Here is a 23,414-nt window from a genome sequence, read left to right on the forward strand (position 1 = left end):
TTAGGGGGTTTGAAACCAGACTGCTTGTAACATCCACCTGCCCTTTCAGCAAGCAAGGACAGCTCCTTACTAGCAGAAATTTAGGATGCCTGGTCTGTCTTATGTCAGTATTATGTGCTCATCTCGAGGATGATAGATACATGGAAGCAGCTAGACACAACATGGTGGGGCCCATCCAGACTGGAGGTAAGCATGCACTCTGAAGGGCACTGCATCCTGAAGATTCACATAAAATCGAGCCCCAGGGGTGCCTTCCGACAGCAAATAGTGCAGGCAGCCAACAGATTTGGCCTTGAGCCCAGCCACGCAAAGCAGACAGTTGCAGAACTGCTTTAAGAGGGTCTGTGTAACAATCTTTGATGTTAAGAAAACCAAACGAACACCAGCTTTATGTTGGACCTTTGGCATAAATTTGTTCACATTCTTAGTAGTAAGACATCCTGCCGATAGTCATGGGGTCATATATTCAGCTACATCTTTTTTCTTGCCTCACAATCAGGCCATGTGATTTAAGTGACTTAGAGTACCTGGATGAAGAGTTCCATCAGAGCTTGCAGTGGATGAAGGATAATAACATCACAGATATCCTGGATCTCACCTTCACAGTGAACGAGGAGGTGTTTGGACAGGTGAGCACAGCTATGCAAAACATCTGAAAAGCAAATTTGAAGCTGACAGAATTGAGCATGATGAACATCTTTCTGTCAGAAGAGATCCTTTAGCCTTTCAATAACATTTTCTCCTCCTGCCTTCTGTTTCTTTCAAGCCACCTGTTTCAATGCAGATGTTTATTCTTAGGGTGTATAATATAAAATACCAGCCCCCCTACAGGCCTATTGAGCCACACACTGATGAGCATGAGGAATTCTCTGAAGTGGAGTTCAGCTCTTCTCTCCAGGGTGTAGTTCACACAGATGTGGCATTTGGTGAATGCAAGCAATGTAACTTAAAGCTGATGTGACTGAAAGAATGGGGGGTTAGGAGGGAAGAAGAACATTTGGCAGGTGGTGTAAGACCTGGCAACTCTCACCATTATTTTGTCTGATATGTCCCTGTTAGATTCTGTGTCTCTTACTTACCTTGCACCTACTTAACAACTTGGTATGTACATCCATTTATTATGCTTTCTACCACTCAACTCTACCTTAGTCAGACAATTCTCTTTAACCTAGCTGATCTGGATAACTGTAGCCTTAAATAGGGCACAACTCGGGCTTAAGTGCAGACCGGCAACCAGAACAAGTGTCTCCTGTAGGATTCTTTGGCTTACACTGAAGCCCTGGTGCTCTTTGCTATTGTAACCCATGCTAGATTATAACTGTCTCTGGAAAGCCTCGAAGGGACCCAAAGCAATATCTGGACCAAGATTAAGGACTCCAAGGAGGTACTGAAAACTGGAGAGACTGAAGATCCAAGTACTGCAGAAGCTCAAGGGATGGAAGCTAACTTGTGTAAGGAGCAGACACACACTCTCAAAGGGAGCAGAGAGATCAGGTGGAATAATAATCAGGTGGAATATACAGAGAGTGGCTCTTAGCCCTTGAAAATAAAGTTGACAGTAGGAGTTTGCACAGAGCTAGGGTAGCTCTGCAAGCTAGGGGAGAGTTAGACTAGTTTCTGATGGGAGGAATTCTGGCCTTGAGTGTAAAAGGGCTGCTCCGCTATAAGCTTGAAAGTAACAGAAAGCAAGCAAGACTTCAGGGGCTGTTTTCAAAACTGAATTTAGTCTGCTTATAGTACAAAGTCATGACAGATGAGCAGAATCAAGAGTGGATGAAATGAAAAGGATGGGGCAGAAGAATTGAAGTAAGAAGCCTCTGTGGGAAAGGTAACACTGTTTTTCCATAGACTTAAATGCAGGGGTTTTTCATGGGCTTTGAGCTGAGAGCTTGCATGACATTCAATTGACAGTACAGTGGTTTCCCTGGAAGGTATGGCTATATAAGACTAATACACAAAGACAGACAGAAACATACAGACATATTCACAAAGACAGATGAGACAAGTCTGTATTTATATTGGAAGACTACAAAAATTAATAAGAATCTCAACCTGAATTACCCTGCTGCATCTGAAGGTAACATTTGGCACACTAATTACGTGTTATGCTCTCCCCAAAGAAAAGAGCTAGGCAATTACATAGGAGTCTGTTGTGGAAGATAAGAGACGGCTCCAAAGAGAATAGAAAAAAATGACAATCTGTTGTAGATACTGTGATATGAAAGCAAAAGAACACTATAAGCCATATTTTTATGCCAGTTCATATGTTGTCTAGTACTTTATTTCATATGGACTAGATACTAACCTTGCTAGATCTAGTGACAGGGAAAAAAATTGTTCCCGCTGTGAATTATGACTGTCAGAATCCAAGAGTCCTAAGTGAAAGTGAGATTTTCCCCCTTTTGAAATTTGCTAAGTGCTGACAGCAAAATAACGAAGAAATCGCAATCGCATTTTATGCTCACAGATGGATCCCAGTTGGAAATTCTTGCATGCCAAGAGTATCTGACCACTTAAATGCTATCTGAACATTGCTTTGCTGGATACATGTGCAAGTGTAGATCACAGTGGGAGCTCTGCTAATATTTGGGAAGCTGGATTTCAAGGGTTGGGTAAGGGAAACAAGAAATAGTGGCTCTTTGAGAAGCTGTGCAGTAGATGGGTTACAGCCCTTTTGTCCTCCTTTCACAATGACTTTATTATGGATCAGTCACTACTACTTTCATTTTTTCTTTCTTGTCTTATCCCTGATGTGTATTTAGCTTTTAAGCCTTTCGGACCAAATCCTCTTTCTTGGTACCTTTCTTATTAGAATTTCCTACTGAAAAGCTCTAGCCTTCTTGCATACCGGAGACCAGAGCACTACTGTAATATCAAAGATACCACGTCAAACCAAGTGTCACACATTTTTACTAGTGGGGACTGGATGCCAATTTGAGAATTTCCCTTATGAGACTGAGAGAGGTGTCGGTTACTTGTGACCCTAAGTACTTTCTCATGCTTTTACCCAATAGAAAGTGTTCCTCCAGGCCTGTCCCCAAGCGCTATATCTATATGTATGGATAGGGCCTATCTCCCGAGCCCTGGCAATTGCTCTGGTCAGGTGAAAGGAGTGGGCTACATTGGTTGAAATGTCTCTTTGCTACTCTGAAACCTGCTTCTGAATTCTAGCTTGCAGCTGTGGTTAATGGCTCTATGAACAAGAAAGAAAAAATAGGGACACACTGTTATTGATTGCCTGCCTCCAATTCTAGATAACTAATTGTATTTGAAATTATATGGATAATGAGAAGTTGAAGAAATCACCAGCATGTCTAGGTGTTTGTGGGAAGTCTTGCAGGAGATTTAGAACATTTGGACTTATGGTTGTGCTTAAAGCTAGACAGTGTTTAGTCATTGGTTTTGACAGATGTATCTTAATGCCACGCAGGCCCAAAGAATACAGCATGGCAGCTGGACCAGAGTCATACCTTCTGATCAATGCAGCGTTGCTTGTATAATGGTGATGCGGTGATTTACATTTGGGAATTTAACCTGAACCGGCTAAGAATTCCTAACTCATTACATCCAACCTTACTTGTTCTTGCTGTTTCTCAACAAAGCTACAGATTAGATGACTCATTGAGTGTTTCCATAATTCATAATGTTACAACAGGTCCCTCAACCAAAGTGACCTAAATATTATATACGCTGGGTGCTGTCTGTTTGGCTAATAAATAGATAATAATATAAATAATATGTAAATAATACAGGTAATGAATATGTATTCATGCAGCTCATTTACTATCTGTGCTAGACATCATTGTTATAGCACCAGAAAACTGAAGGGGAGAGCAAAACATTCTTCCTTTTAAATCCACTAGATTGAATGTGAAAATAATTGCAAGATAAATATAATTTTCTGTTACATGTGAGAAGTATGTTCTTGCTGGGTAGAATCTAGACTGATTCCTTAAATCCCTTCTCAATCTTAAGCCCTAGTAACCTAAGGCAACTAAATTAATCATTAAAATGCAACAAAATGCTGTTGCTCTTGGTTTAAAAAAGAAGTTATTTACAGTACAAACACTTCTCAGGTTTGGATAGCTGATGCAAAACTCTGAATCCCACAGTGACTATATTTGTCATCTGTGCAGGGTGCTGTACAGGTCTTGTTTAGGTAGTGTATTGGGAGTATTCACTTTGTGATAGTTTCTTTGGCTATTGGCATTTCTGAGTAAACACTTTTACTAGCACTTGGGGAAGGGTAACACTTGTTGCCTAAGAGACAAGTAGATATCCCTTCCAGTTGGCAAAGCAGTCTGCCTATTCCAATACTGTGATTGCCTCTTCATCCTGTTGTTTCCCATACCGTTGCATGGATAATCTACAGCAAGTAGCAAGGTGGTATGGTTGTCACCCTCTCTGCAGCTCCTAGCAGGGGAAAGGAGAGGAGAATGGTGAAAAGATGGGCCAGAGTGGCACATTGTACATGGCTTACAGATGGTGCTCTCTGAATCAATCTTTGTTGGTACAGTTTGGAGCAACCTAAAAGTCAGTGCAGCTTCACCTGGGGATAAGGTTAGGGCTGAGGGGGTGTCCCTCATTATCCTTTTTGTTTCTACTGCAAATGGACAAGAGGCCAGGAGTCCAGAACTAGACATATGGCTGTTATATTTTCCACTTACATTTTTGAAGTACAACTTAAATTTGAAACACAATGTGATCCATGCATTGCTACACCACTGTTTATCTTTGTTCCGTAGGTGACAGAGAGAGAGTTGAAATCTGGAGGGGCAAACACAGCAGTGACAGAAAAGAACAAAAAAGAGTACATCGAGAGAATGGTTAAGTGGCGAGTGGAACGAGGAGTGGTTCAGCAAACAGAGGCCCTGGTCCGTGGCTTCTACGAAGTAAGTAACAAAACGATGCTCCCACAGTCTTCCATTCCTCATCTGAATGAGATGTCCCAATGGTTAAACTATGCTTCATCGGTACCCTAGGAAATAGCTGAACAGATGCAAATGGCAAGGAATTGGAGTGCCTGGATCTGTAGAGACAGGGACCTTGGATATGGTATGTTTAGCATGAAAGGAAAAAGGACAGAAATGTGTATTCTGAATAAGATAAAGCATAGCGATCAAGAGTTAAGAAAGATACTGCTTTCCATTCACATAGTAAGAGAAGTAGGCATTAGCAAATTTTGGTTTACCCTGCTGTGATACAAAAGAAGATTGTGAAGAATTGTATGCTTCAGTGAGGAGCTGGTACGATGCACTGTATCTTTAGTGACTCATTCCAGTAAAGTTGATCCTAGGATGCAGTCAGCTATTATCTTACTGGTACTCATGGATGCTGCTCCATTGTTGTCCCTGGATTTTGCTAATGTATCTCTGCTGAAGGCCTGGATCTGAGAACATCCTTCTGGCAGAGCTACTACAAGGACTGCCAAAGACTGGATGAAAACCTGTGGCTTTGCTGACCAGCCCATGTAGTCACTTATTCTTGCCCCCCTAACTAACCATATTCAAACATGTATCTTGCCCTGGCAGCTGTATAGCATAAGTAGAAGTTGAAGACTGTCTCACAGAGGGAAATAAACTAAAAGAGTGGCAACCCTGGAAAATGAAACCGCAGATAATGGACACGCAGAATAGTACTGGTAACTGATGGCTCCAAGCAGTTCTGCACCGACATTTACTGGGGGTGGAAGACAGTGGGGGTGGCTTTGTAGCTGAATAGACTTGATCAGCCCTTTCCTGTAGGAAGGAGTTGGCTGAGTGACTCCATATGGTTTACTAAAGTGTGCATATGGTTCGCTAGCTTTTTCTCCCTGTGAATACTGCAGGCCATTAATGCTTTTGGTTTCATATAATGAAGAAAGTGAACCTCAGCTGCATCTTCAGTGGATGAAGACCTGAGGGCACTCCTACACAATTGTAATCAAATTCCAATGCAAAACAAATATAAAATAAATTGTCCATATTACAAATCCAGTCTTTGACTATCAAAATCACTTGTCAGAATGAATGTAACAATGAAGGATGTTCTGCACAGATTATGTCCTGTCACTTGTATTGTTTCATTCTGGTCAAATCTCATGTGTCATCATTGTTTGCAGCTCAAAACATCAGCAGACTCCCTGAGGAAGAGCACAGATTCATCAGGAGAGGAGTGGATGTTAGCTGTCAGCATGCAGACTTGTCAGAATAAAGAGCTGGCCATCAGAGCCATAGGTTTATGGGACATTGCATCTGCTTTATTTCCAGTCTGAAATTGTGCTTATAAGTGGTTTTTGTTCCAGGTTGTAGACTCCAGGCTTGTCTCTGTTTTTGATGCCAGAGAGCTGGAGCTGGTTATAGCTGGCACTGCAGAAATAGATCTCAATGACTGGCGTAACAACACAGAATATCGTGGAGGTAAACTGCCTACCGATGCTTACTAATATCTTGATGGTTTTCAGTTTAAAGCTTGAAAGACTTGGTCTACCTTTCCCTGCTGTCTTTCCTGAGGGAAATGCACTATTTTGTTCAGGAAGTTTTTGTGAAATAACTCACGAAATAAAATAGTAAGATCTCAGGTTTGGATCAACAGATGTTAATAATACTGAAACTGCTTCTGCTACCTCTATCCAGATTTTACCCACTCAATTGCTACCTACTTAACAGGAGTTTTGACTGTTAAGGACCCAAAAGGATTTGCAGTATTAGATCTAAAAGTTACTTACTCAGATGACTGTGAATGAACTTCTGGCCTCACTGAAAGTAATATCACAAGTCCTCTTGGCTTCAGCGAGGAGCTGAATTCAAGAGCTGAATTTCACAGTTCCTAATTACACTTCAACAAAATACAGATCTTACTTAACTATCCCCTCAGCTTAAACTATGTCAAGTTGGATTTTTTCCCTTCTCCTCTAACACTTGGCCTGGTTTTGCTTTAAACGCTGAGCATGATTTATCCAGGCTGTCTTGGATGATGGATAAATATGAAATCCACCAGTTCTGCACTACAAAAGGAAAGTCCCTGAGGTTCACATATCCTCCCCTGAAATACAAGGTTTAAGTCTTTGCTGCTCGCTGCCCAAACCTTTGTGTTACCTTGAAATACGCAGCTTACCACAAGCACAGCTGGCCCCCCAAGTTATTCTCCTCCTCCTTTTTTCTGTTTAGCTATTGAAACAGATTCAGCCTGGGTTTAGGCTGGCTTTCACTAGCACAAACGCACAGAGCCCTTCAGGTGGGAAGTTTGCCAGGGAAGGGCTTGCAGCAGCAAACTCCTCTCCATATGTTGAACAATATGGCAATCCAAAAGAGAGTTTATTTGGGAACCAGAAATCGGTAAGTCATTAGGACTCACACTGTGTGGCATATTGCAATTGGTCTTTTATATCTCATGCAGGTAACCCCAGTTCTTGCCAAGGGATTTGTGAGAGGCGAATGTACCTCAAATATATATATATTTGACTTTCAGGGTTTCAGATGAGTTAGTAATAGTATAGTATCCACAGCCAGGACAAGATGGGGGCTGGGACCTATTGCTCATCAAGAACAAGATACATTGTTGGGTCATTATTTTTTCAGTAGGAGATCTACTTCCCCACGCTAGTGGGAAGTTATTTCGATGTTACACTTCCCACTTAGAGGGGGTGATTTTAATTTCTCTCTGTTGCTTCTTGGTTTAGGTTACCATGATGGACACATAGTAATACGGTGGTTCTGGGCAGCAGTGGAGAGATTTAACAATGAGCAGAGACTCCGGTTGTTGCAATTCGTCACTGGAACATCAAGCGTGCCATACGAGGGCTTTGCAGCTCTCCGAGGGAGCAATGGGCTGCGGCGCTTCTGTATAGAGAAATGGGGGAAAATCACCTCCCTCCCAAGGTATGTCCCAGCTAGGATACAAAACCAGAAGTGCTGTGAGAAAGGTGAGCCTGGTGCTTTTTTGCATCTGTCTGCCAATGAAAGATAATGAATACAGTAAGGACATCTTAAAACAGTAAAGAAACAATTATCAGTTTGTTCTGTAATTATAGTCAGAAAAAAGTGTTTTCTTCTGCTGCCTTTTTGATTTGCAGGCTCAATTTATGCTACTTGGAATCCTGGGAAATGTTTAAGATAAAGATTTCCATAGGTCCAAACCTAGTTCTCTTATTTTGATTCTGGAACAGATCCAGACCAGCAGGAGCCTGTCAGCTGATTCTGTTCCCTTTACTTCCAAAATACTAGTAAAAATACTTGTGAGTTTACAGAGCCATGAAAGCCGGAATCTGTGTCTGAGTTTTGGACAGAGACCTGAGTGTAATCCCTTCATTTGCTCTGATGGTTCCACTTTTTCGTCATGAGGAAGCTTAGGGAAGGGACTTCAGACCATGTGGTGATAATACCCAATATGTTATATCTAGTTCAGTCAGCCAACTAGGAGCAAATGAGCCATAATGTCATGCAGAGTCAACAGACTTCACAATGCTTCCCGAAGCGGGGGGTCATCTTCCTTTTCAGAACAAAGGGACTGGGGCATAGAGGGGTGGTCTGACTTGCCTAAGGCCACCCAAGAGAGCCATGGCACATTCAGCTTTGAGTTCTGCTCCCGCACTTTATCCGTGACCGGGACCCATCCTTCCTCACTGAAGTGAGTCACCTTTTCTTGAACATCCTTACAGTTGTCTGAGGCTCTGCACCATTGAGATTACAGGGCATTTTTCATGGGGCCACATCTCAGCACCTCTGAGATACTTTTGCTACGTGTCCCTTTTACATAACATTTGCCCTCCAAAGGATGCTTTCTTCCTGCTCTTATCATTTGCTTTCAGCTGTGGTCAGCCAAAGGCGGCTGCTTTCATGGCACAGAGAAAAAATGTCTTCTCACAGACCTTGTGGATATATTCAGACAATCAATTAACAATGGGTATGGTCCAGTTTTCTAGTTACTTGCCATCCATGTTATTTACCCAGAAGAATACTATAAGACATGGACTTGAGCAGACCTCCAGAGTCCTCTGGAGAGGGAAAGTCCAAATATGGTCACCCTCTTAGTACAAGCTTGCTCAAGTCCATGTTTATGCAGTGGGGAGACGCAGGAGCTGGACCAGGGCACTATATCAGCAGAGATCCTGAGCTGACATCTTACATCAACTCCCTCTAAAGTCAGGAAAAGGGAAGTAAGTGTTTTCAAGGCACAATTCATCTCACCTGAACACAGACTTTTAAAATAGCTCAGCTGAATCGCACCTGGTTCGTTCTGATTTGCGTCCATTGACCATAAAGACTCTACAGAGACTATATGGAGAACTAGAGCCTACAGGAAAGCCAGATGTAGGCACTGAGAGTTAAGCGCAGATGAAGACATGTAAGGTCAGTGAGGTGACTCATGCCCTCTGAGCTTCAGCCAGCACTGTGGGAAGAAAGCCTGAGAGGTGCAGTTCGCTATGCATAGGCCTGATCCTCCTTTTGCAGCATATATGTACTCTGGTTCTATGTAAAGGTATCAGAGGTGACCAAGGGCATTCCTGCCTGTAGGCAGGCAGCGAATGGAAGTCACAGACTTGTGCCGCATTTCTGCAGAGCTCTCTTTGCACTCCTTCCGGGATGGGAAGGGGTGAGAGGGGAGGGGGGACCTTGCTGTGTGCACAGAAAATGCCTTGGGGCTGACCCATCAATTCTGAAAAGGTAACTGGCCTCTTTCTGCTCTGCTTAACTTTCTTTGTGAACCTAGGCATTACTTATGACCTAGATTCAGTTAGCCCTGAGATATTCACATTAACGACTTTATGTTTGTCTGTTGATCTCCGAACTTGTTGCTCTCCCTGAAAGAGGCCTCTTTTCCAGGTGAAAGTTGTTAGCACCTTTTAGAAGTCTTAGAGCTCTGCATTCATTTTAGCCAGGGGAAAGAGAAACACCACTTGCTCATGGGGAATAAACACAGCTTGATCACTGTGAATTATTACCTGCATTTTTATAAAATTATGGGGTGCTGCCAAGTATACACAGTGTTAAGAAATACATAAAGCACACAGGCTAAACCTGGAGGCTCCCTAAATAAATGTTATTTTAAACTTTTTCTGAATGCCTGATTATGGATTGCTTGTGTTTATTTACGTATTTACTTAGACTTAGAGGCTAAAAAAAAAAGTCATATGTCATATCCTGTAGGCCTTTTGGCCCCTGTGATATGAGTGTAACTAACTTTAGCTGTTTAAAATAAACCACAACAAATTCCCTTGTCCTTCTAACAATTCCTACCACTTCACAGTGAAAGTTACCCTTGCTCCACATTTTCAAAGTCCTAGGGAAAAAACCCCAGTTTTCTCACATCTTGGCAATCATGAGATTTAGTCATTTATATGCTTAGGTGTGGATTGCACCTCTTAATTACTGGCCTTAGTTCTTAGGCCCTGACCCAATAAATGCGATGCTGTGAGAGCTGTTATGGAAGCTTGCATAAAGAATTTGCCTTTCCTGACATCCAGGCAGATGGTGGGTCACTGGGGATAGGTTAGTCTGGCCTTTGGGTTTTCAGCTGCTTTACAAAGTGTCGAGATAACTTTTAGCTCTATCAGAAGAGTCCAGGACTCTTCCTGTATTCTCTCCTGCTCCAGACGGCTGAAGTGGTTAGGTGACTCTCCCTTACATCTTGTCCTTACACTTTGGCAATGGAGCATGCAACTGCCATTTGCTTATAGTGAGAAAAGATGTGATAATACCTAAACCAGCCATGCTTCGCACTTGCGACAGCAACATGGCACTCCCAGAAAAGAGGCATGGTGTAAATTTCTAAAATGCAACACTTTTTGAAGAATAACCACTAGTACCTAACACCTAGAGTGCTTCTTGAAAGCACTGAGGCTAAGCAAGACTTTTTCAGGAAGGTTGAAAATCTGGTAACTTCATTCTAAATTTGTGCACTTGTTCATCAGTACCAGTCCGCTTACATGAACAGGATAAGGTGGGATAGAGTTCATTTTCATCCTAGCCAAAACCAGGGCAGTGGTGTAATATGTTCATGTAAGACAAATAATAGTTAGATTACACCAGTGGCTTATTTCTGGAGTGTGCGTGTGTACCAGAAACATTATTCCTATCTATATTTACTTTGAGTCCACACACCTTAGAAAGTCAAAGTACTATACAGCTTAGAGATGCTGCTCTAATCCCAGATCTCTAGACAGTGACCTGGAAGTAGGTTCCAAAGAGACTGCCAGATTTACAGATCTGTCAGTGTAAATCTGCAGCATGGTTTCTTCCAAACTGATGTAGCTCGTGGGATGAAATAACACTGAATAGGTAACAGGTTCGACCACTTCTTCATCAAGGTTGAGTTTTACTCTCCCTATCTAATATACAAAACTTTCTCCCAAAATAAAGGAGTTACATATTTTACTTCTTTTAACTGGTTGCCTGAGCAGCGATGGATGGAGAATTCTTCCAGCTGTAGCCTCTTCTGAAGCAGGAGGCCTCTCTTCACATTTCCTGGGTCATGCAGGTACTTAACACGGAACCAGTTTTAGCAGTAGTTTCGCAAGAACTTATTTTTTGTTCCCCACCAAACATTAATGAACAGACACTGGCTTTCTAGCTGGTATAACATAGCTTCATCTGATACTGTGGGAGCAGAACTCCTGGCCCAGAAGAAACCTGTGCAAAGAACTAGCAGTGTTTTCTACTGTAGCTATAGGAGACATCAGTTCCCTCTTCTTAAAACCTCAGCCTGCAAAAGTGTTCAGTGCCTACAAATGCTACTGCCCCATCTTCTGGTTGAGCTCCATTCCTGTCAGCTCCAAGGTTATTTCTGTTTGAGTATCAGTTAAGTAAGGAACTCAGTGTGTATGCCAGTGATTCAAATAATCACATTTGATGCAATGAGGTCACTTTCCCCATCAGTGCTGAGTTGGAACTAGCCTTTCATCAAAAGAGGTTTTCATTCAGTAGAGTAATATTAGTGATTACCACCATACTGTCTGTGGTTTACGTATGATAAAGATTACCAGTGCTAGTAACTATCTGATCTTTTGTAAGAGAATTCTGTCCTTCTCTATTAGATGATCAAGTATTTAATCACCCCAGAATCCCATATAGCAATTAAAAAAAGATTGTGTATGACTACAAAGAACTTTGTTCTCATCATTTCCTTCTTTCCCAGTGGACTGTGTGTGCTTTGCTGTCTTTTATCATTCCTTTATCTCCCATCCCTCTTCTCTTTCCTCTTTTCTCACATACAACAGAAATACCATCTACAAACCTACATTCATCTATTAAGCAGTGGTTCCCAGGCAGCATATAAGTGTTCCTTCTTACAGACAAAAGGAACAAAAGTTGATACCTGTGGGTCCTGAGGTTGGTCAAAGAGGGGTTTGTGGGTCTTACAGAAAGCAAGGTGAAAAGGAGAAATGCCCAGTTTCTGCCTGACAGGCATGGTTATGTTAGAATGCAAGTCTTAGTTGATAGGTTCAAGCTATAAATAAGACAGGAGGGGCTTCTGTGCACACTTACTGCCTTTGGACTCTCATCATTATGGGGATTAAAGGAAGTGACAAAGAAAAGAAGAATGCCAAAATCTTAAAAGCTTATACTCATAATTTTTGGAGAGAATTCTTAAAAGAAAAAAAATAGTACAGCACTGTGAACAGTGAGCAAGATTAAAGGTTCAGACCCACCAAAACTACTTTGAGCAGTAAAGACAGACTGCCAGGAAGAATGAAATTTTAAGTGGTCCATTTACTGCTTTACTTACTGGAGGTTGAGGGCACATGAGGGTCAGAGTTGGTACACAACTTTATCTTGCATTTCTTCTAGAGAAGCCAGAAACCTTTCCATAAAAGCTCTTACAATCTAGTTCTTAGTCCAGACCTCTCACTCTCTGAACACCCTCTCAAATGTCAGCAGGCTTATGTGGTAGGAGGCTTAATCAAGGGAAGAAAGACTTTTCTCATTGCAGTGACTGTTTCTGGCACTGCTGATGTAATGTTTTCACCCCAATACGTGCAGCAAGCCCGTTACTACAAAATAGCAAGTGTCCCCTGGATTATGCTTACTGTAGTCACTCTCACTGGGAGTAGGAGGAGGAGGTCAACACGATTCAGGAGGAGCTTACCCCTTTGGAGGACAAGGCACAGAGTGTGGCAACAGTGGATGTTATAGAAAATATCCTTGCCTCTTAATTGCCCTGTGTACTGCAGTATCACACAGCAATATGATATAACAGACTAGGGGCTGAGCAATTTGTCTTTAGTCGGTTTGGAAAATAAAGGTTTCAGCTTTCAGTTGCAAGAGGCAAAGGCACTATGCACAGCAGTACTGAGGAGAGAGGGAACACTGAGTGAGGAGTCCAAATCAACCCTCTCTCTTATTTTAGGTGAGGCAGAGTATGTTGTTTAGTTACACAAGTAGACACCATGTCTGAGCTTTGCAGCAAAGAACCAATTAGACCCCACTGCTGAATGTATACCAGACAATTTTGCACATAATTATCTTCTTGTAAGATTGAGTGGGCTTCGCTGGCATCTTTGGAGTTGCAGTAGATCCACATTAGTTTCATAGACCAGAATTTGAACTCAGGTTTCGCCCTTGCAAATATATTGTATTTTGCACCTTAAGTAGGTAGAAGTGTAAACCTAACCAGCATAGGGCTCCTGAAAATTAGTTTTCATTTTCGATTTGGTGGCGTTTTTTGGAAGGAAAGGATTTTTTTCTGTAAAGTTGCTGAACTGGAGAACAGGAGAGTGTTGCTTGGCAAAATGTTTCTAGACATATTAACTTTTTCTTCCTTTCTTTGTAATAGTTTCTGCCCACAATAAAGTCCTTGAGACCTTCTACAGAAGAGTCCACTTCTGTAAACCTCATAATAGGAAAAGGAATGGATCTTTCTTCTGAGTTTGGCTAGGTCAAGAATGACTAAAAGTCAACAGCGTTGCAAGGTTGTTTCATAACCAGTATGAAATGAGATGGATGATGATCAGTCAAGATGAACATCTGCAAGACAGTAAACACCAGAGTCTGTGGCTGTGGATATGTCTGCACTGCACAATAGGATGCATGAGAGCAATGTCTAAGATGCTATGGTCTCATACAGTTAGATGTGTGACAGTTAAGTACCATACAGAGATATTACTATAGGCTCAGCAAAGTTATATTAGCAGAATCCACACCTGAGCCACCATGACTACGCTGCTTCCAGTTCTGGAGCCACGCAGCTGAGCTCCTCAAGACCGGCTGTCTCTGAATGGCGCTCTCTTGCCTGTGATAAACACGTTCTGAATGGACTACAAGAATCCTTCAGTTAATTAACTCCCAGTGGTTGATATGTATTGGCAACGGATTGTAGAAACAACTTATGCTGCCAAAGATTGCTGAGATAACAATAAACAGTGCAGGGCTACTCATGGATAATACACATGAGCTGCCATGTTTAATTTCAAGAGATGTATTAAATAATGGCTTTATTAATGTTCCTTTTTCACTAACTCACGTGTTCCCAGCTCATTTCCACAAATTCTGTGTTTATTGTACATTCTCTCTGAGAGTGACCAGCTAACAAATCTTCATTCAGAAAGGGAAGAAGAATGGTAAAAGCTCTCCTAATTGAAATTGTGTGATGCAGCGAAGATTACATGCCTCTGGCTATTCCAGTTGCCTGATTGCTTTTAATGATTCACCATTGGTGCTTGATAAAACTCTCCCTCTGAATCTGCAAGTCTCAGGCCAGCCCATTTACCAGTATCATGTTTTTCTCACTTTGTGGGTGGCCTAAGAGATGACTAGCACGGTTTCAAATAGTTTCTCCAAGATAGCTCTTCTGCTTCAGTTTTGAAGAAATAACATTGAATTAAAGTATGAGATAGAAAAGCTAAAAGTAGAACAACTTCATGGCTTCTAAAAATACTAGGGGCCAGGAGCTTAGTCATTGTTAGCCATTGAGGCTACATTTCCTTCTGTAGGGTTTTGTCAGTTCATATTTATCGGAGGGAGCAAGAGGAAACAGAAATATTTCTAGCATCATGTAAAACTCCAAGCTGACTGAAAAAAATGAAACCATTTTCATGAAAATGTGCCCCCCTTGTTTGTTGAATAAGCTCTACATTTTTTCAGTCAGTTGAAATGGATGAACTGTTGGGGCAGGGACTGTTTCTTTCCTCCACATTTGTATAGCACCTCACACAGTGAAGTGCAGTCTGCATCTGGGTCTAACTGCTGCTACCAGAAAAGCTGCAACAAGGTGGAGGTATGCATGGAACCCATTCCACAGCTTCTTTGGAAGGTGCTGCCAATTGGGGGTAAACATAATCATAGAACTGGGGGAAGAGAAGGTCATCGAGTTGGCAGCTTGCTCTGCACAAAATATTTTGCTTTTGCCTTGGCTACTACAAATAAATAACATGTAAAGGCCAGACTTGCAGCAGATGGCCAACAGCTGACTTACAGGAACATTTTCAGCAACCTTCCTTCTTCAGTTAGCAGATCCCTGAATGGTCTTTCACCAGTTAGCCCTGCCTCACTATAAACACATGCTGAGCCCATTCTGTCAGTATAGTTCATCACATTATGCTTGTCCACTGGTGCAAAACTTACTAGCTGCTCATGTTGGATGTACAGCCAAGTTGCATTTTTTTGGAAAAACTCAAAGCAACCAAAATTATAGTAGTGGAGTTTTCTCTCTGTCAGGGCCTAGACCCCAGCTCCTCAGTGACCTCCAGTGTTGTTCTCCATGAAGATCCCTGGAACATCTAATGCAGGGATAGCAGAGAATGATGTTTTGTTGATACTTAGTTTGTGTCTTCTATTTGAAATATTTATCTGTACATGCATATACATTTCAGTACCTCAGATTTTGGCAGAATTTGAGAGTTTTATTTTAATAGTTAGAATTTCTTTTTATCTCTCTTGAGTGAACTTGAATGTCTTGAGTCTCAGTAGGAACTCTCAGTAGGAACTTGTTTTCTCAATTCTTATTTTCTCAAGTTATTTAGATTAGACTTAACATGTAGCATATTTTCCTTTTGCAGGGCACACACATGTTTCAACCGTTTGGATCTTCCACCTTACCCCTCATATTCTATGCTCTATGAAAAGCTGCTGACAGCTGTTGAAGAAACTAGCACCTTTGGACTTGAATAAGGGGGTTCAGGCACTTCTGGTGTTTTTCTGGCTGATGATGTCACCTTTCCTGTCCACCATCATTTGATCTTGGTTTCCCATGTTTTTATTTTTGAAAACAAAAAAAAATCAAGATTGACAAAAGCTGTGCATGAAGAACTGCCGCCCTCTAGGATCTAACCTTCATGCTTTCATCCTGTTTCCAATGGACTGCTAGTCTGTATGCAATAGAAAAACAACTGTCTCAAGGTTTCTGTATATCTCCACATACCTCCATTAATAACAATGAAAATACAAATGCAAGTTACACTACACTTGACCAAATGTTAATAAATGTTTACTTCCACCTACGTTGATTAAAAAATAAAAAAAAACTCATCAAGCATTCCAAGCTTTTATATGCCCACATCTTCTAAACCAATTCACAGCCCATCTTACTTCTTAACTGTTGAATCCAGTACTAGGAGCTGGTCAAATATGTCTTCATCCATCCTTGTTTTCCTTGTATGTATTGTCCATCTGAGAGACACCTATGAGCAAAACTGAAATTTTTATATATGAACTCATGATCCACATCAGTTGCATCAGCTGGAACTGGCCCAGATACATGGTGCAGATAAGACCTTCAAAAACTAAAAAACCAACCTGTAACGCAATGCAAAGCATAACAGCGATTGTTATGATTGTTACTTGCCAGTACTGGAGAGAACTTGCACTTCAGAGATATTGGGAGGGGCATCTCCATTGTAATGTTTACCACACAAGAAGCACAAGGCTGTGCACACTCAAGAAGGATGTCTTATGTAGCATAAAGAACAAGGCTCCCTTACCTTAGTATTGTATATGACAAGGAAAAGGGGAAATAAGAAGAATGTCCTACTCTTATGAATACCCTTGGGTTTTGTTTACCAGATCTTTGTTTTCTGATGTTTAAAATGCTCCTTTCCAAATGAGAAGTCTAGACAATCCCATCCCCTGTGTCAGAAGCCATTTATTTTCTGTCAGGCTGGGCTAATCTATGGTTGCTGGGGACAGTTTTCGGTTCTGTCGTTTTTCTTTTCTTGTTCAGTGCAAATCTCCATAACCTCTAGAGTGGTTGTAGACAGAAGGTTTTAGTCTAGGGTGTGTTAAATGAGAAGCTGCAGTGAATGAGGGTGCTTGTCAGGGATGAAGGGGATTGTAACTCTTTTTGGGTTAAGAATTTGTTGTACGTCCTCTTGGAGTAAGCCCAAAGGCCCTCCAGTCATGTTAGGTACCACTAAAGATCTAGCTCTTATTACTGCAGACATAACCCTCTTCAGTTTGGTGTACTTTGCATTCCAACTCTGAAGCCGGGGAACGAAAGGAAAACAGCGGTAGGCTTGTCTTCGGATGGATTTTGCTGAGGCTGTTACAATCAACCACACTGCTCTGTTTCCTATTTATTAATCTTTGCTGCCCTTGTTTTCCAAGACTAATCTCAGATTGAAAGTGTTTGTCTTAACTGGGAAAAGGAAATATGGAGTATCTTTACTTCTGACACTAAATATGTTAAAGGATGCATGAAATATGAAGTGAGAGACTTGTGAAGGGTGAGTGAAGGTAAGTGAGAAGGTAACATCATAGTGTCTAGCAGCTCACATGAAATACCACACCCCCCTGGGGGCTTGTTACTGGTAGTTTTGTGTTAGCTATGCTTCAGAAAACTGGAAAATCAGGAGATCAGTTCAGTATCTGACACATCTAATTCCCATAAGTTTTCTCTCCAGAGAAAAGAATTGGACCCTGCTTTCCCATGTATTTTTATGGTGGCTATACAGAAACTCATCACACTTAAACTGCATTCTGAGAGTTTTAGATCATTTTCCTGCTTTGATTCTTAAGTCAGTAGGTATTTGAAAGGTGATGGACCCAAAAATATGTTTCTAAGCAGAAATAGTAGCTTTTGTTAATGATATATAAAATATTTGGGATATTTAAATTGCCCCATTCATTCGATTTCTGTGACATTTCAGCTGCTTTTATAGTAATTTACTGTATGGCTTTTACTGAGATTCTATTTTATAGTACATGTTGTTATTCTTATCGAGTACTCTTATTACAGTTGCGTACAGAGGCTGCAGCTACAGGCCAGCTTCTTTGTTCCAGACACCGAAAATTATGCTTATTATTTCCAGAAATGAGCTCTCAGGCATCATTCCACATTATCAGCCTCACTGCACAGTAGAGACGGAAAACTTAACTTTTTTCTGAGTGTGTCTGTCACATGCACATGAATTACATCAGAGCAAGTCACACCAGGAGAGACTGAACAACGAAATCTTCCAACGTATGTAATTTTTGCCTTTTCACCACCAGGCTCCAAAATCCAGTGATTCCTGTATGGTTCCTGTTTTATTCCTGGTGATGTTACAAAGTTACCTGCACTATGTCAAATGTTGGATGTCTTCTAACGATAGAAGAAAAGAAAGAGAAATATCCAACTGGTTGGTCCATGTTTTGCCAAGGAAAATAGTGCATCAAGAGCTGTCTCATTAACATGGTAAAAAAGTAAAAAAAAAAAAAAAAAAAAAAATCCAATCTTTACAATACTGTATAGTTAAATTTTTTAAAATATTTAAAAACTATATTTTATTAAGAAAAAGTGAAACTATTTTTTGTAGCATAATAAAAGATGTTTGTATTTCGGAGACAGCATCAAACCCCACTGATTGAAACAAGGAAGGCTTTCTCCTGAAATTCTTCACGACATGTTCTGGCACTCACCACACACTAAGCTAGATTAGGTGTTACGCATCTCCATGTCCAGCAGATGCCATCTCAAGCACCTTGCACGTTCCTGCTCTGGGAAACATACAGCATAGCCAGCTACTTCCCATCAAAATCCTTGGTCCAAGCTGTCTTTCAAGCGCACAGCCTAGTATTTTTAAAAGGTTGCTTTCTTAGGTGACTGTGATGGCATCAAAATAACAAGGTCGTGCAAATTTCTTTGCAAGTTTTTTTTGGATGTAAAGCCAGGAATAGAGGAAGACAGTTGACTATTTCCATAAAACAAAGGGAAAGAAACTGCCATACTCTGCTTTTCTTGCATTGTGTCATTCCAGTCCTATCACTCTCTCTTCCCAAATGCCCTACCCCAATAGGTTTTCAAACACCGACATCATCTCTAGGATAATCTGGATCAATGCTTCACAGTGCATTTCTCCGTTCATTGCATCATACCATGGGCTGAATCCGGTCCCAGTCTGGAGTGAAGGGGAAGCCATGCATCTAAGTGGCACCGTAATGTTAGAGTAAGTGAGGCAGTGAATGGTGCTAACAGGAGAGAGGGAGGAACCCATCTCCCTTGCCCTGTTATTTAACCTGCCCGTTATGCAATTAATTGGCTTTGTTGTTGCAGTTATGCGAATGCAAGGCATATACCCTTCCTTGTTCACCTTTTGATTCAAATGCTGTTACTCACTCATACAGTCATCTGTGCTCTCCCCAGGTCTGCATTTTCATTTATAAAACACTGACTGTTAATTACAGAATTTCTGGTTTCATTGTTCTCCCATAGGAAAGACTAGTAGATACTCCATAGGGCAGATTTACAGTGAAATAATCAGTTCAGCTCCTTCACCTTAGTTCCCTTTAAACATGGTGGTGGCTAGATTAAGATACGACATCAACATCAATAGATTTTAAAATGCAAGTGAAAAATGGAATAGGCAATCTGACAGCTTTTGTGAATTGCAGTTTTCAATAGGAGCAATGAATATTGGTAATTTGTACATTTGGTTTCAGAGGGCCCGTATCTTTCTCAAAGTAACTGTTGTGATGGTATTAATGGTAGAGGGGAGGGAAAGGGATATTTCTGTTTATGAAGTCCTGTTGCCATACTAGCATTAAGCTGAAGCTATGAGAATGGAAATAGGTATTTTAAATCATCAGTAGGTCTTCCACCTTGAAGTAGTCTCACCGACTGCTCAACCACATAAGCTATGCAGGATTTGATCCAGTACAAACAAACAACTGTACTTTACTGTTAATTGCATCAGGTCTAAACCTTACAAATGCTGCCACTTCAGTCTGCAGTATGTTACATGAGTGTTCAGTTTCAATCATGTGGCTGTGCGTATTCAGAACTTGACTTTTATGTTCTAGGGAGATCCGTGGCTATCACAAGGCAAGAAGTGAGTGATCCAAACTACATCTAACATCTAATGGAGAAATCATGAGTTTTGTACAGGTCTGACACAGAGGACTTTTTTCACCCAGTTTGCTCAAGTGCCCGTGAACTTTTCATTGAACTGTAGCTAAGGTTTGAGTTCGTAGTCTAGTCTGAGAGACAGCCTCTGGGGAGCGGGGGTGTTTGTTGGCTTTGTGTTTTGTCGTTCTAGTTTCACTGTAACAAATAGTTGACATACCTCTAGTTGAAAACAGTAGGGTACTGAATTTGGACATGAAAATCAAATAAAAAATAAGCTAAAATATACACGCACAGAGCACGAGTTAAACTCGTCCTTCGCTATTAATCCTGTGATAGTCTGTGGAATTCCAGAAGGACAAATTTGACTGGAGATTTGTTTAATTTCTGTTGAAACAATAATTACTTGCCCTGTCTCCATAGTAATATTAATAGGGCTTCCCAGTCAAGATTAAACACTTTCAGTCAAATGTAGACCAACAGATCTTTCTACAACAAATGCGGTGCTTTTTTATTATTATTCTTGCTGTACCTCAGTGTTCGTTATTAAGAGAAAAAAATTACTGCAATATACTAAATCTGGGATAGGTTTTCCCATTATCACAAGGTCCAAAAGATTGGATTGTTACTTTCTCTCTAGTGAGTCATGTAGTTCCTTTGTTCTAGTAGAAAAACCGATGCCTGTAGATAGTAGATACTAGGTATAGTAAATATTGTACCATTAGCCAAATTCCCTGCAGCTTCCGATTTATCTAACAGAAATGTCTGTTACGGTTTTTGTTAAAGACTACATAAAGTCAATGGCAGGAAAGGTCCTCATTATTGGACTGATTTTGCTTATATTGACAGAAAAATGTCACATGATACTCAGGCTGTGCTTTCTATTCAACCGTATCACTATAGAGGAATGTCAATAAAATCACTTTGTTATGGCATTGTGTGGACTGTCTATTACAAATAACTTACTTCATAGAGGATGTATTTTACTAGAGTGGTTGGAAACTGGCACTAGTGAAAGTCCACTGATTTAAGGAGTTGCTCTTCCAGGATCTTATCCTTTCTGACCTTTGCATTCACGCCCTTCCACCGCTTTCGTTCAATTTCTTAGGGTACGTGTCTAAAACTTGAGGTTCTCCACATAAGTGTGCATAACCAAAGGCCCCATGCCCTCCTAGACTACGCTAAGTCCAGCCCTGCCTTGAAAACATGCGAGCTTATTCCTCGCTATAGAGAATGTCGGGACAAAAGAGATGCATATACTACTTACGCATACCTCGCTTCTAGGTATAATTACTGCATTATAGGCACGAAATGCAAGTGCAGAGATGATTTCTTAATAGCATATGCTGGGTCTGCATTAAGTGTTGACAGCAAATAAATAGCAAGATGCTCTGGCATTCTCAGTATGTCACACCCATTTTTCTACTGCTCGTCACTGTAATATCTCAGGCATGTTTCATTAGCACATTCCAGGATAGATTAACACGCCTCAGATACACAGTCAGCAGACACCTTGCTGACCATACCTGTTTTCTTACATAAATGCCACCTCATGAGGGATCGTGGCACAATATGAAGGATGGCAAAGCTTAAATATGAGGAGCAGTTTTTATAAGGAAAAATACAAAGCCGTGGAAGACACTCCAACAGAAATGGTAAGCATATCTTGCACAAGACAAATCCATAGCAAATGTGAAACTGTCTGTCTGTGACAACCCTTAAGAGACCTTCTGCAATCAGCACTGCCATTTCGTCATGTGCGGAGGAGCACAGGTCCACAAGCCCGAGGCCAGCGCTGGCTCTCCTTCAGCAGGGACGTTGGTGGTGGCAAGAGTAGCACCCACCCATGCACATGCTCAAGAAATCCAGGTCTCACAGCACAGCCTTTATTCAAAACTCATTTGTGTGACTGTGTATGTGTGTGAGGAGGAAGTGGGGGGACTGGGTATTTGTGATACTAAGCTACATTTCTCTGAATTTTTCCACATATAAAGGAAGGAAAGATCAATATTTACTAAAAAGCAGTGAGATGAGCTGCTGCTCACTAGGGTACATCAGAGGTGTCAGTTTCTGCAGTGGTGGTCTGTTTATGTGGCTGGAACTACTCCTTTTACCAGAACCCGTTCTATGATATATGTTACTGAATTTCTGTTAAAATATAGCGACAGCCCGCCTGACGCCTCCAAACATACATCAGATGTCTTTCTTGGCATGCTAACAAAACTCCATAATACTATAGGATATTACAAATCAATAATAATTCCTTTCCACCCTGTAGTAGCAAAGTCATAGTTTTTTGCTACAATGGACAATAAATCCACTTGTGGCCTGACGTTCATTCTTGTATAAGAGGCCGGACTGGACAATAGCTGTTATTTCTGGAGAACAAAGCTGCAAAAGATCCATTGTGTCTCCTCTAATCACAAATCCTCCTTGAGCTGTAAAGCCCCACTCTTTTATTATTTTTTAATTTTTAATTCTGGTAACCTTCAAGATCAATTTTGCCTGAAAATAGCTTTCATGGATATATCAAAATGAAGAGTGTGTGGCTTTGTTTGGTTAGTTCCTACCCTCTTGGAATTAAGTTTTGAAGAAAAAAAATGATACATTATTCTGTCTGAAACACAAGCCCTGATTCTAACTTATATTAGGCTTTGGTGTAAAGCACATTTATATTGTTTTAACTCTAGTGTAAATGAAGCTCATCCCCACAGTGCTATGTTACAACTCCTTGAGGCTGAATAGAACAGAATTCATTGGAGAACACAAAGACTGCAACTAATGATGTTTTTTCCTGAATTGCTGGCATGTAGGATTTCATATAATTAACTCCTACGGTATGAGAAGATCGTGGAGCTGCAGGGGAAAGTTCTCTGTGTCAATGATAAACAACAGCAATACTAAGGTCACTTGCCTTTCCATCTGTGAAGAGTAATACACTTTAGGGACATACCTTCACCTTTTGAATTTTTCAGTATGAAAATAAAAGACTGGTTTGGGTTATTTTCTTTCCCAGTTACAAAATTAGTCAGTTGTAAGAAAAAAAATGCTGTAAATACTCTGTGGTGTGACACTGAAAATCTGTTCAGTCAGTTTCAAAATGGACCACAGACATTAGTTGAAGCGCTATTGCTGGGTGTGATTTCCTAATGCTGGTTTTTCCAGAATCGAAACAGCATACA

The 23,414-nt window shown here is 40.9% G+C and overlaps 1 protein-coding gene across 1 annotated transcript in view; it reads left to right on the forward strand.

The window, feature by feature from the left end:
- The window catches only part of HECW1 (HECT, C2 and WW domain containing E3 ubiquitin protein ligase 1), a 181,146-nt gene extending 165,061 nt beyond the window's left edge, over positions 1-16,085 (forward strand). The window contains exons 23-27 of the mRNA XM_075728241.1: positions 500-629; positions 4,746-4,892; positions 6,284-6,398; positions 7,661-7,859; positions 15,974-16,085. Coding sequence (XP_075584356.1) covers positions 500-629; positions 4,746-4,892; positions 6,284-6,398; positions 7,661-7,859; positions 15,974-16,085 — 703 coding nt within the window. The remainder of the gene's footprint in view (positions 1-499; positions 630-4,745; positions 4,893-6,283; positions 6,399-7,660; positions 7,860-15,973) is intronic.
- Positions 16,086-23,414: the final 7,329 nt, after the last annotated feature.

This window comes from Pelecanus crispus, chromosome 2 (genome assembly GCF_030463565.1).
Source record: "Pelecanus crispus isolate bPelCri1 chromosome 2, bPelCri1.pri, whole genome shotgun sequence".
Classification (NCBI taxonomy): Eukaryota; Metazoa; Chordata; class Aves; order Pelecaniformes; family Pelecanidae; genus Pelecanus; species Pelecanus crispus.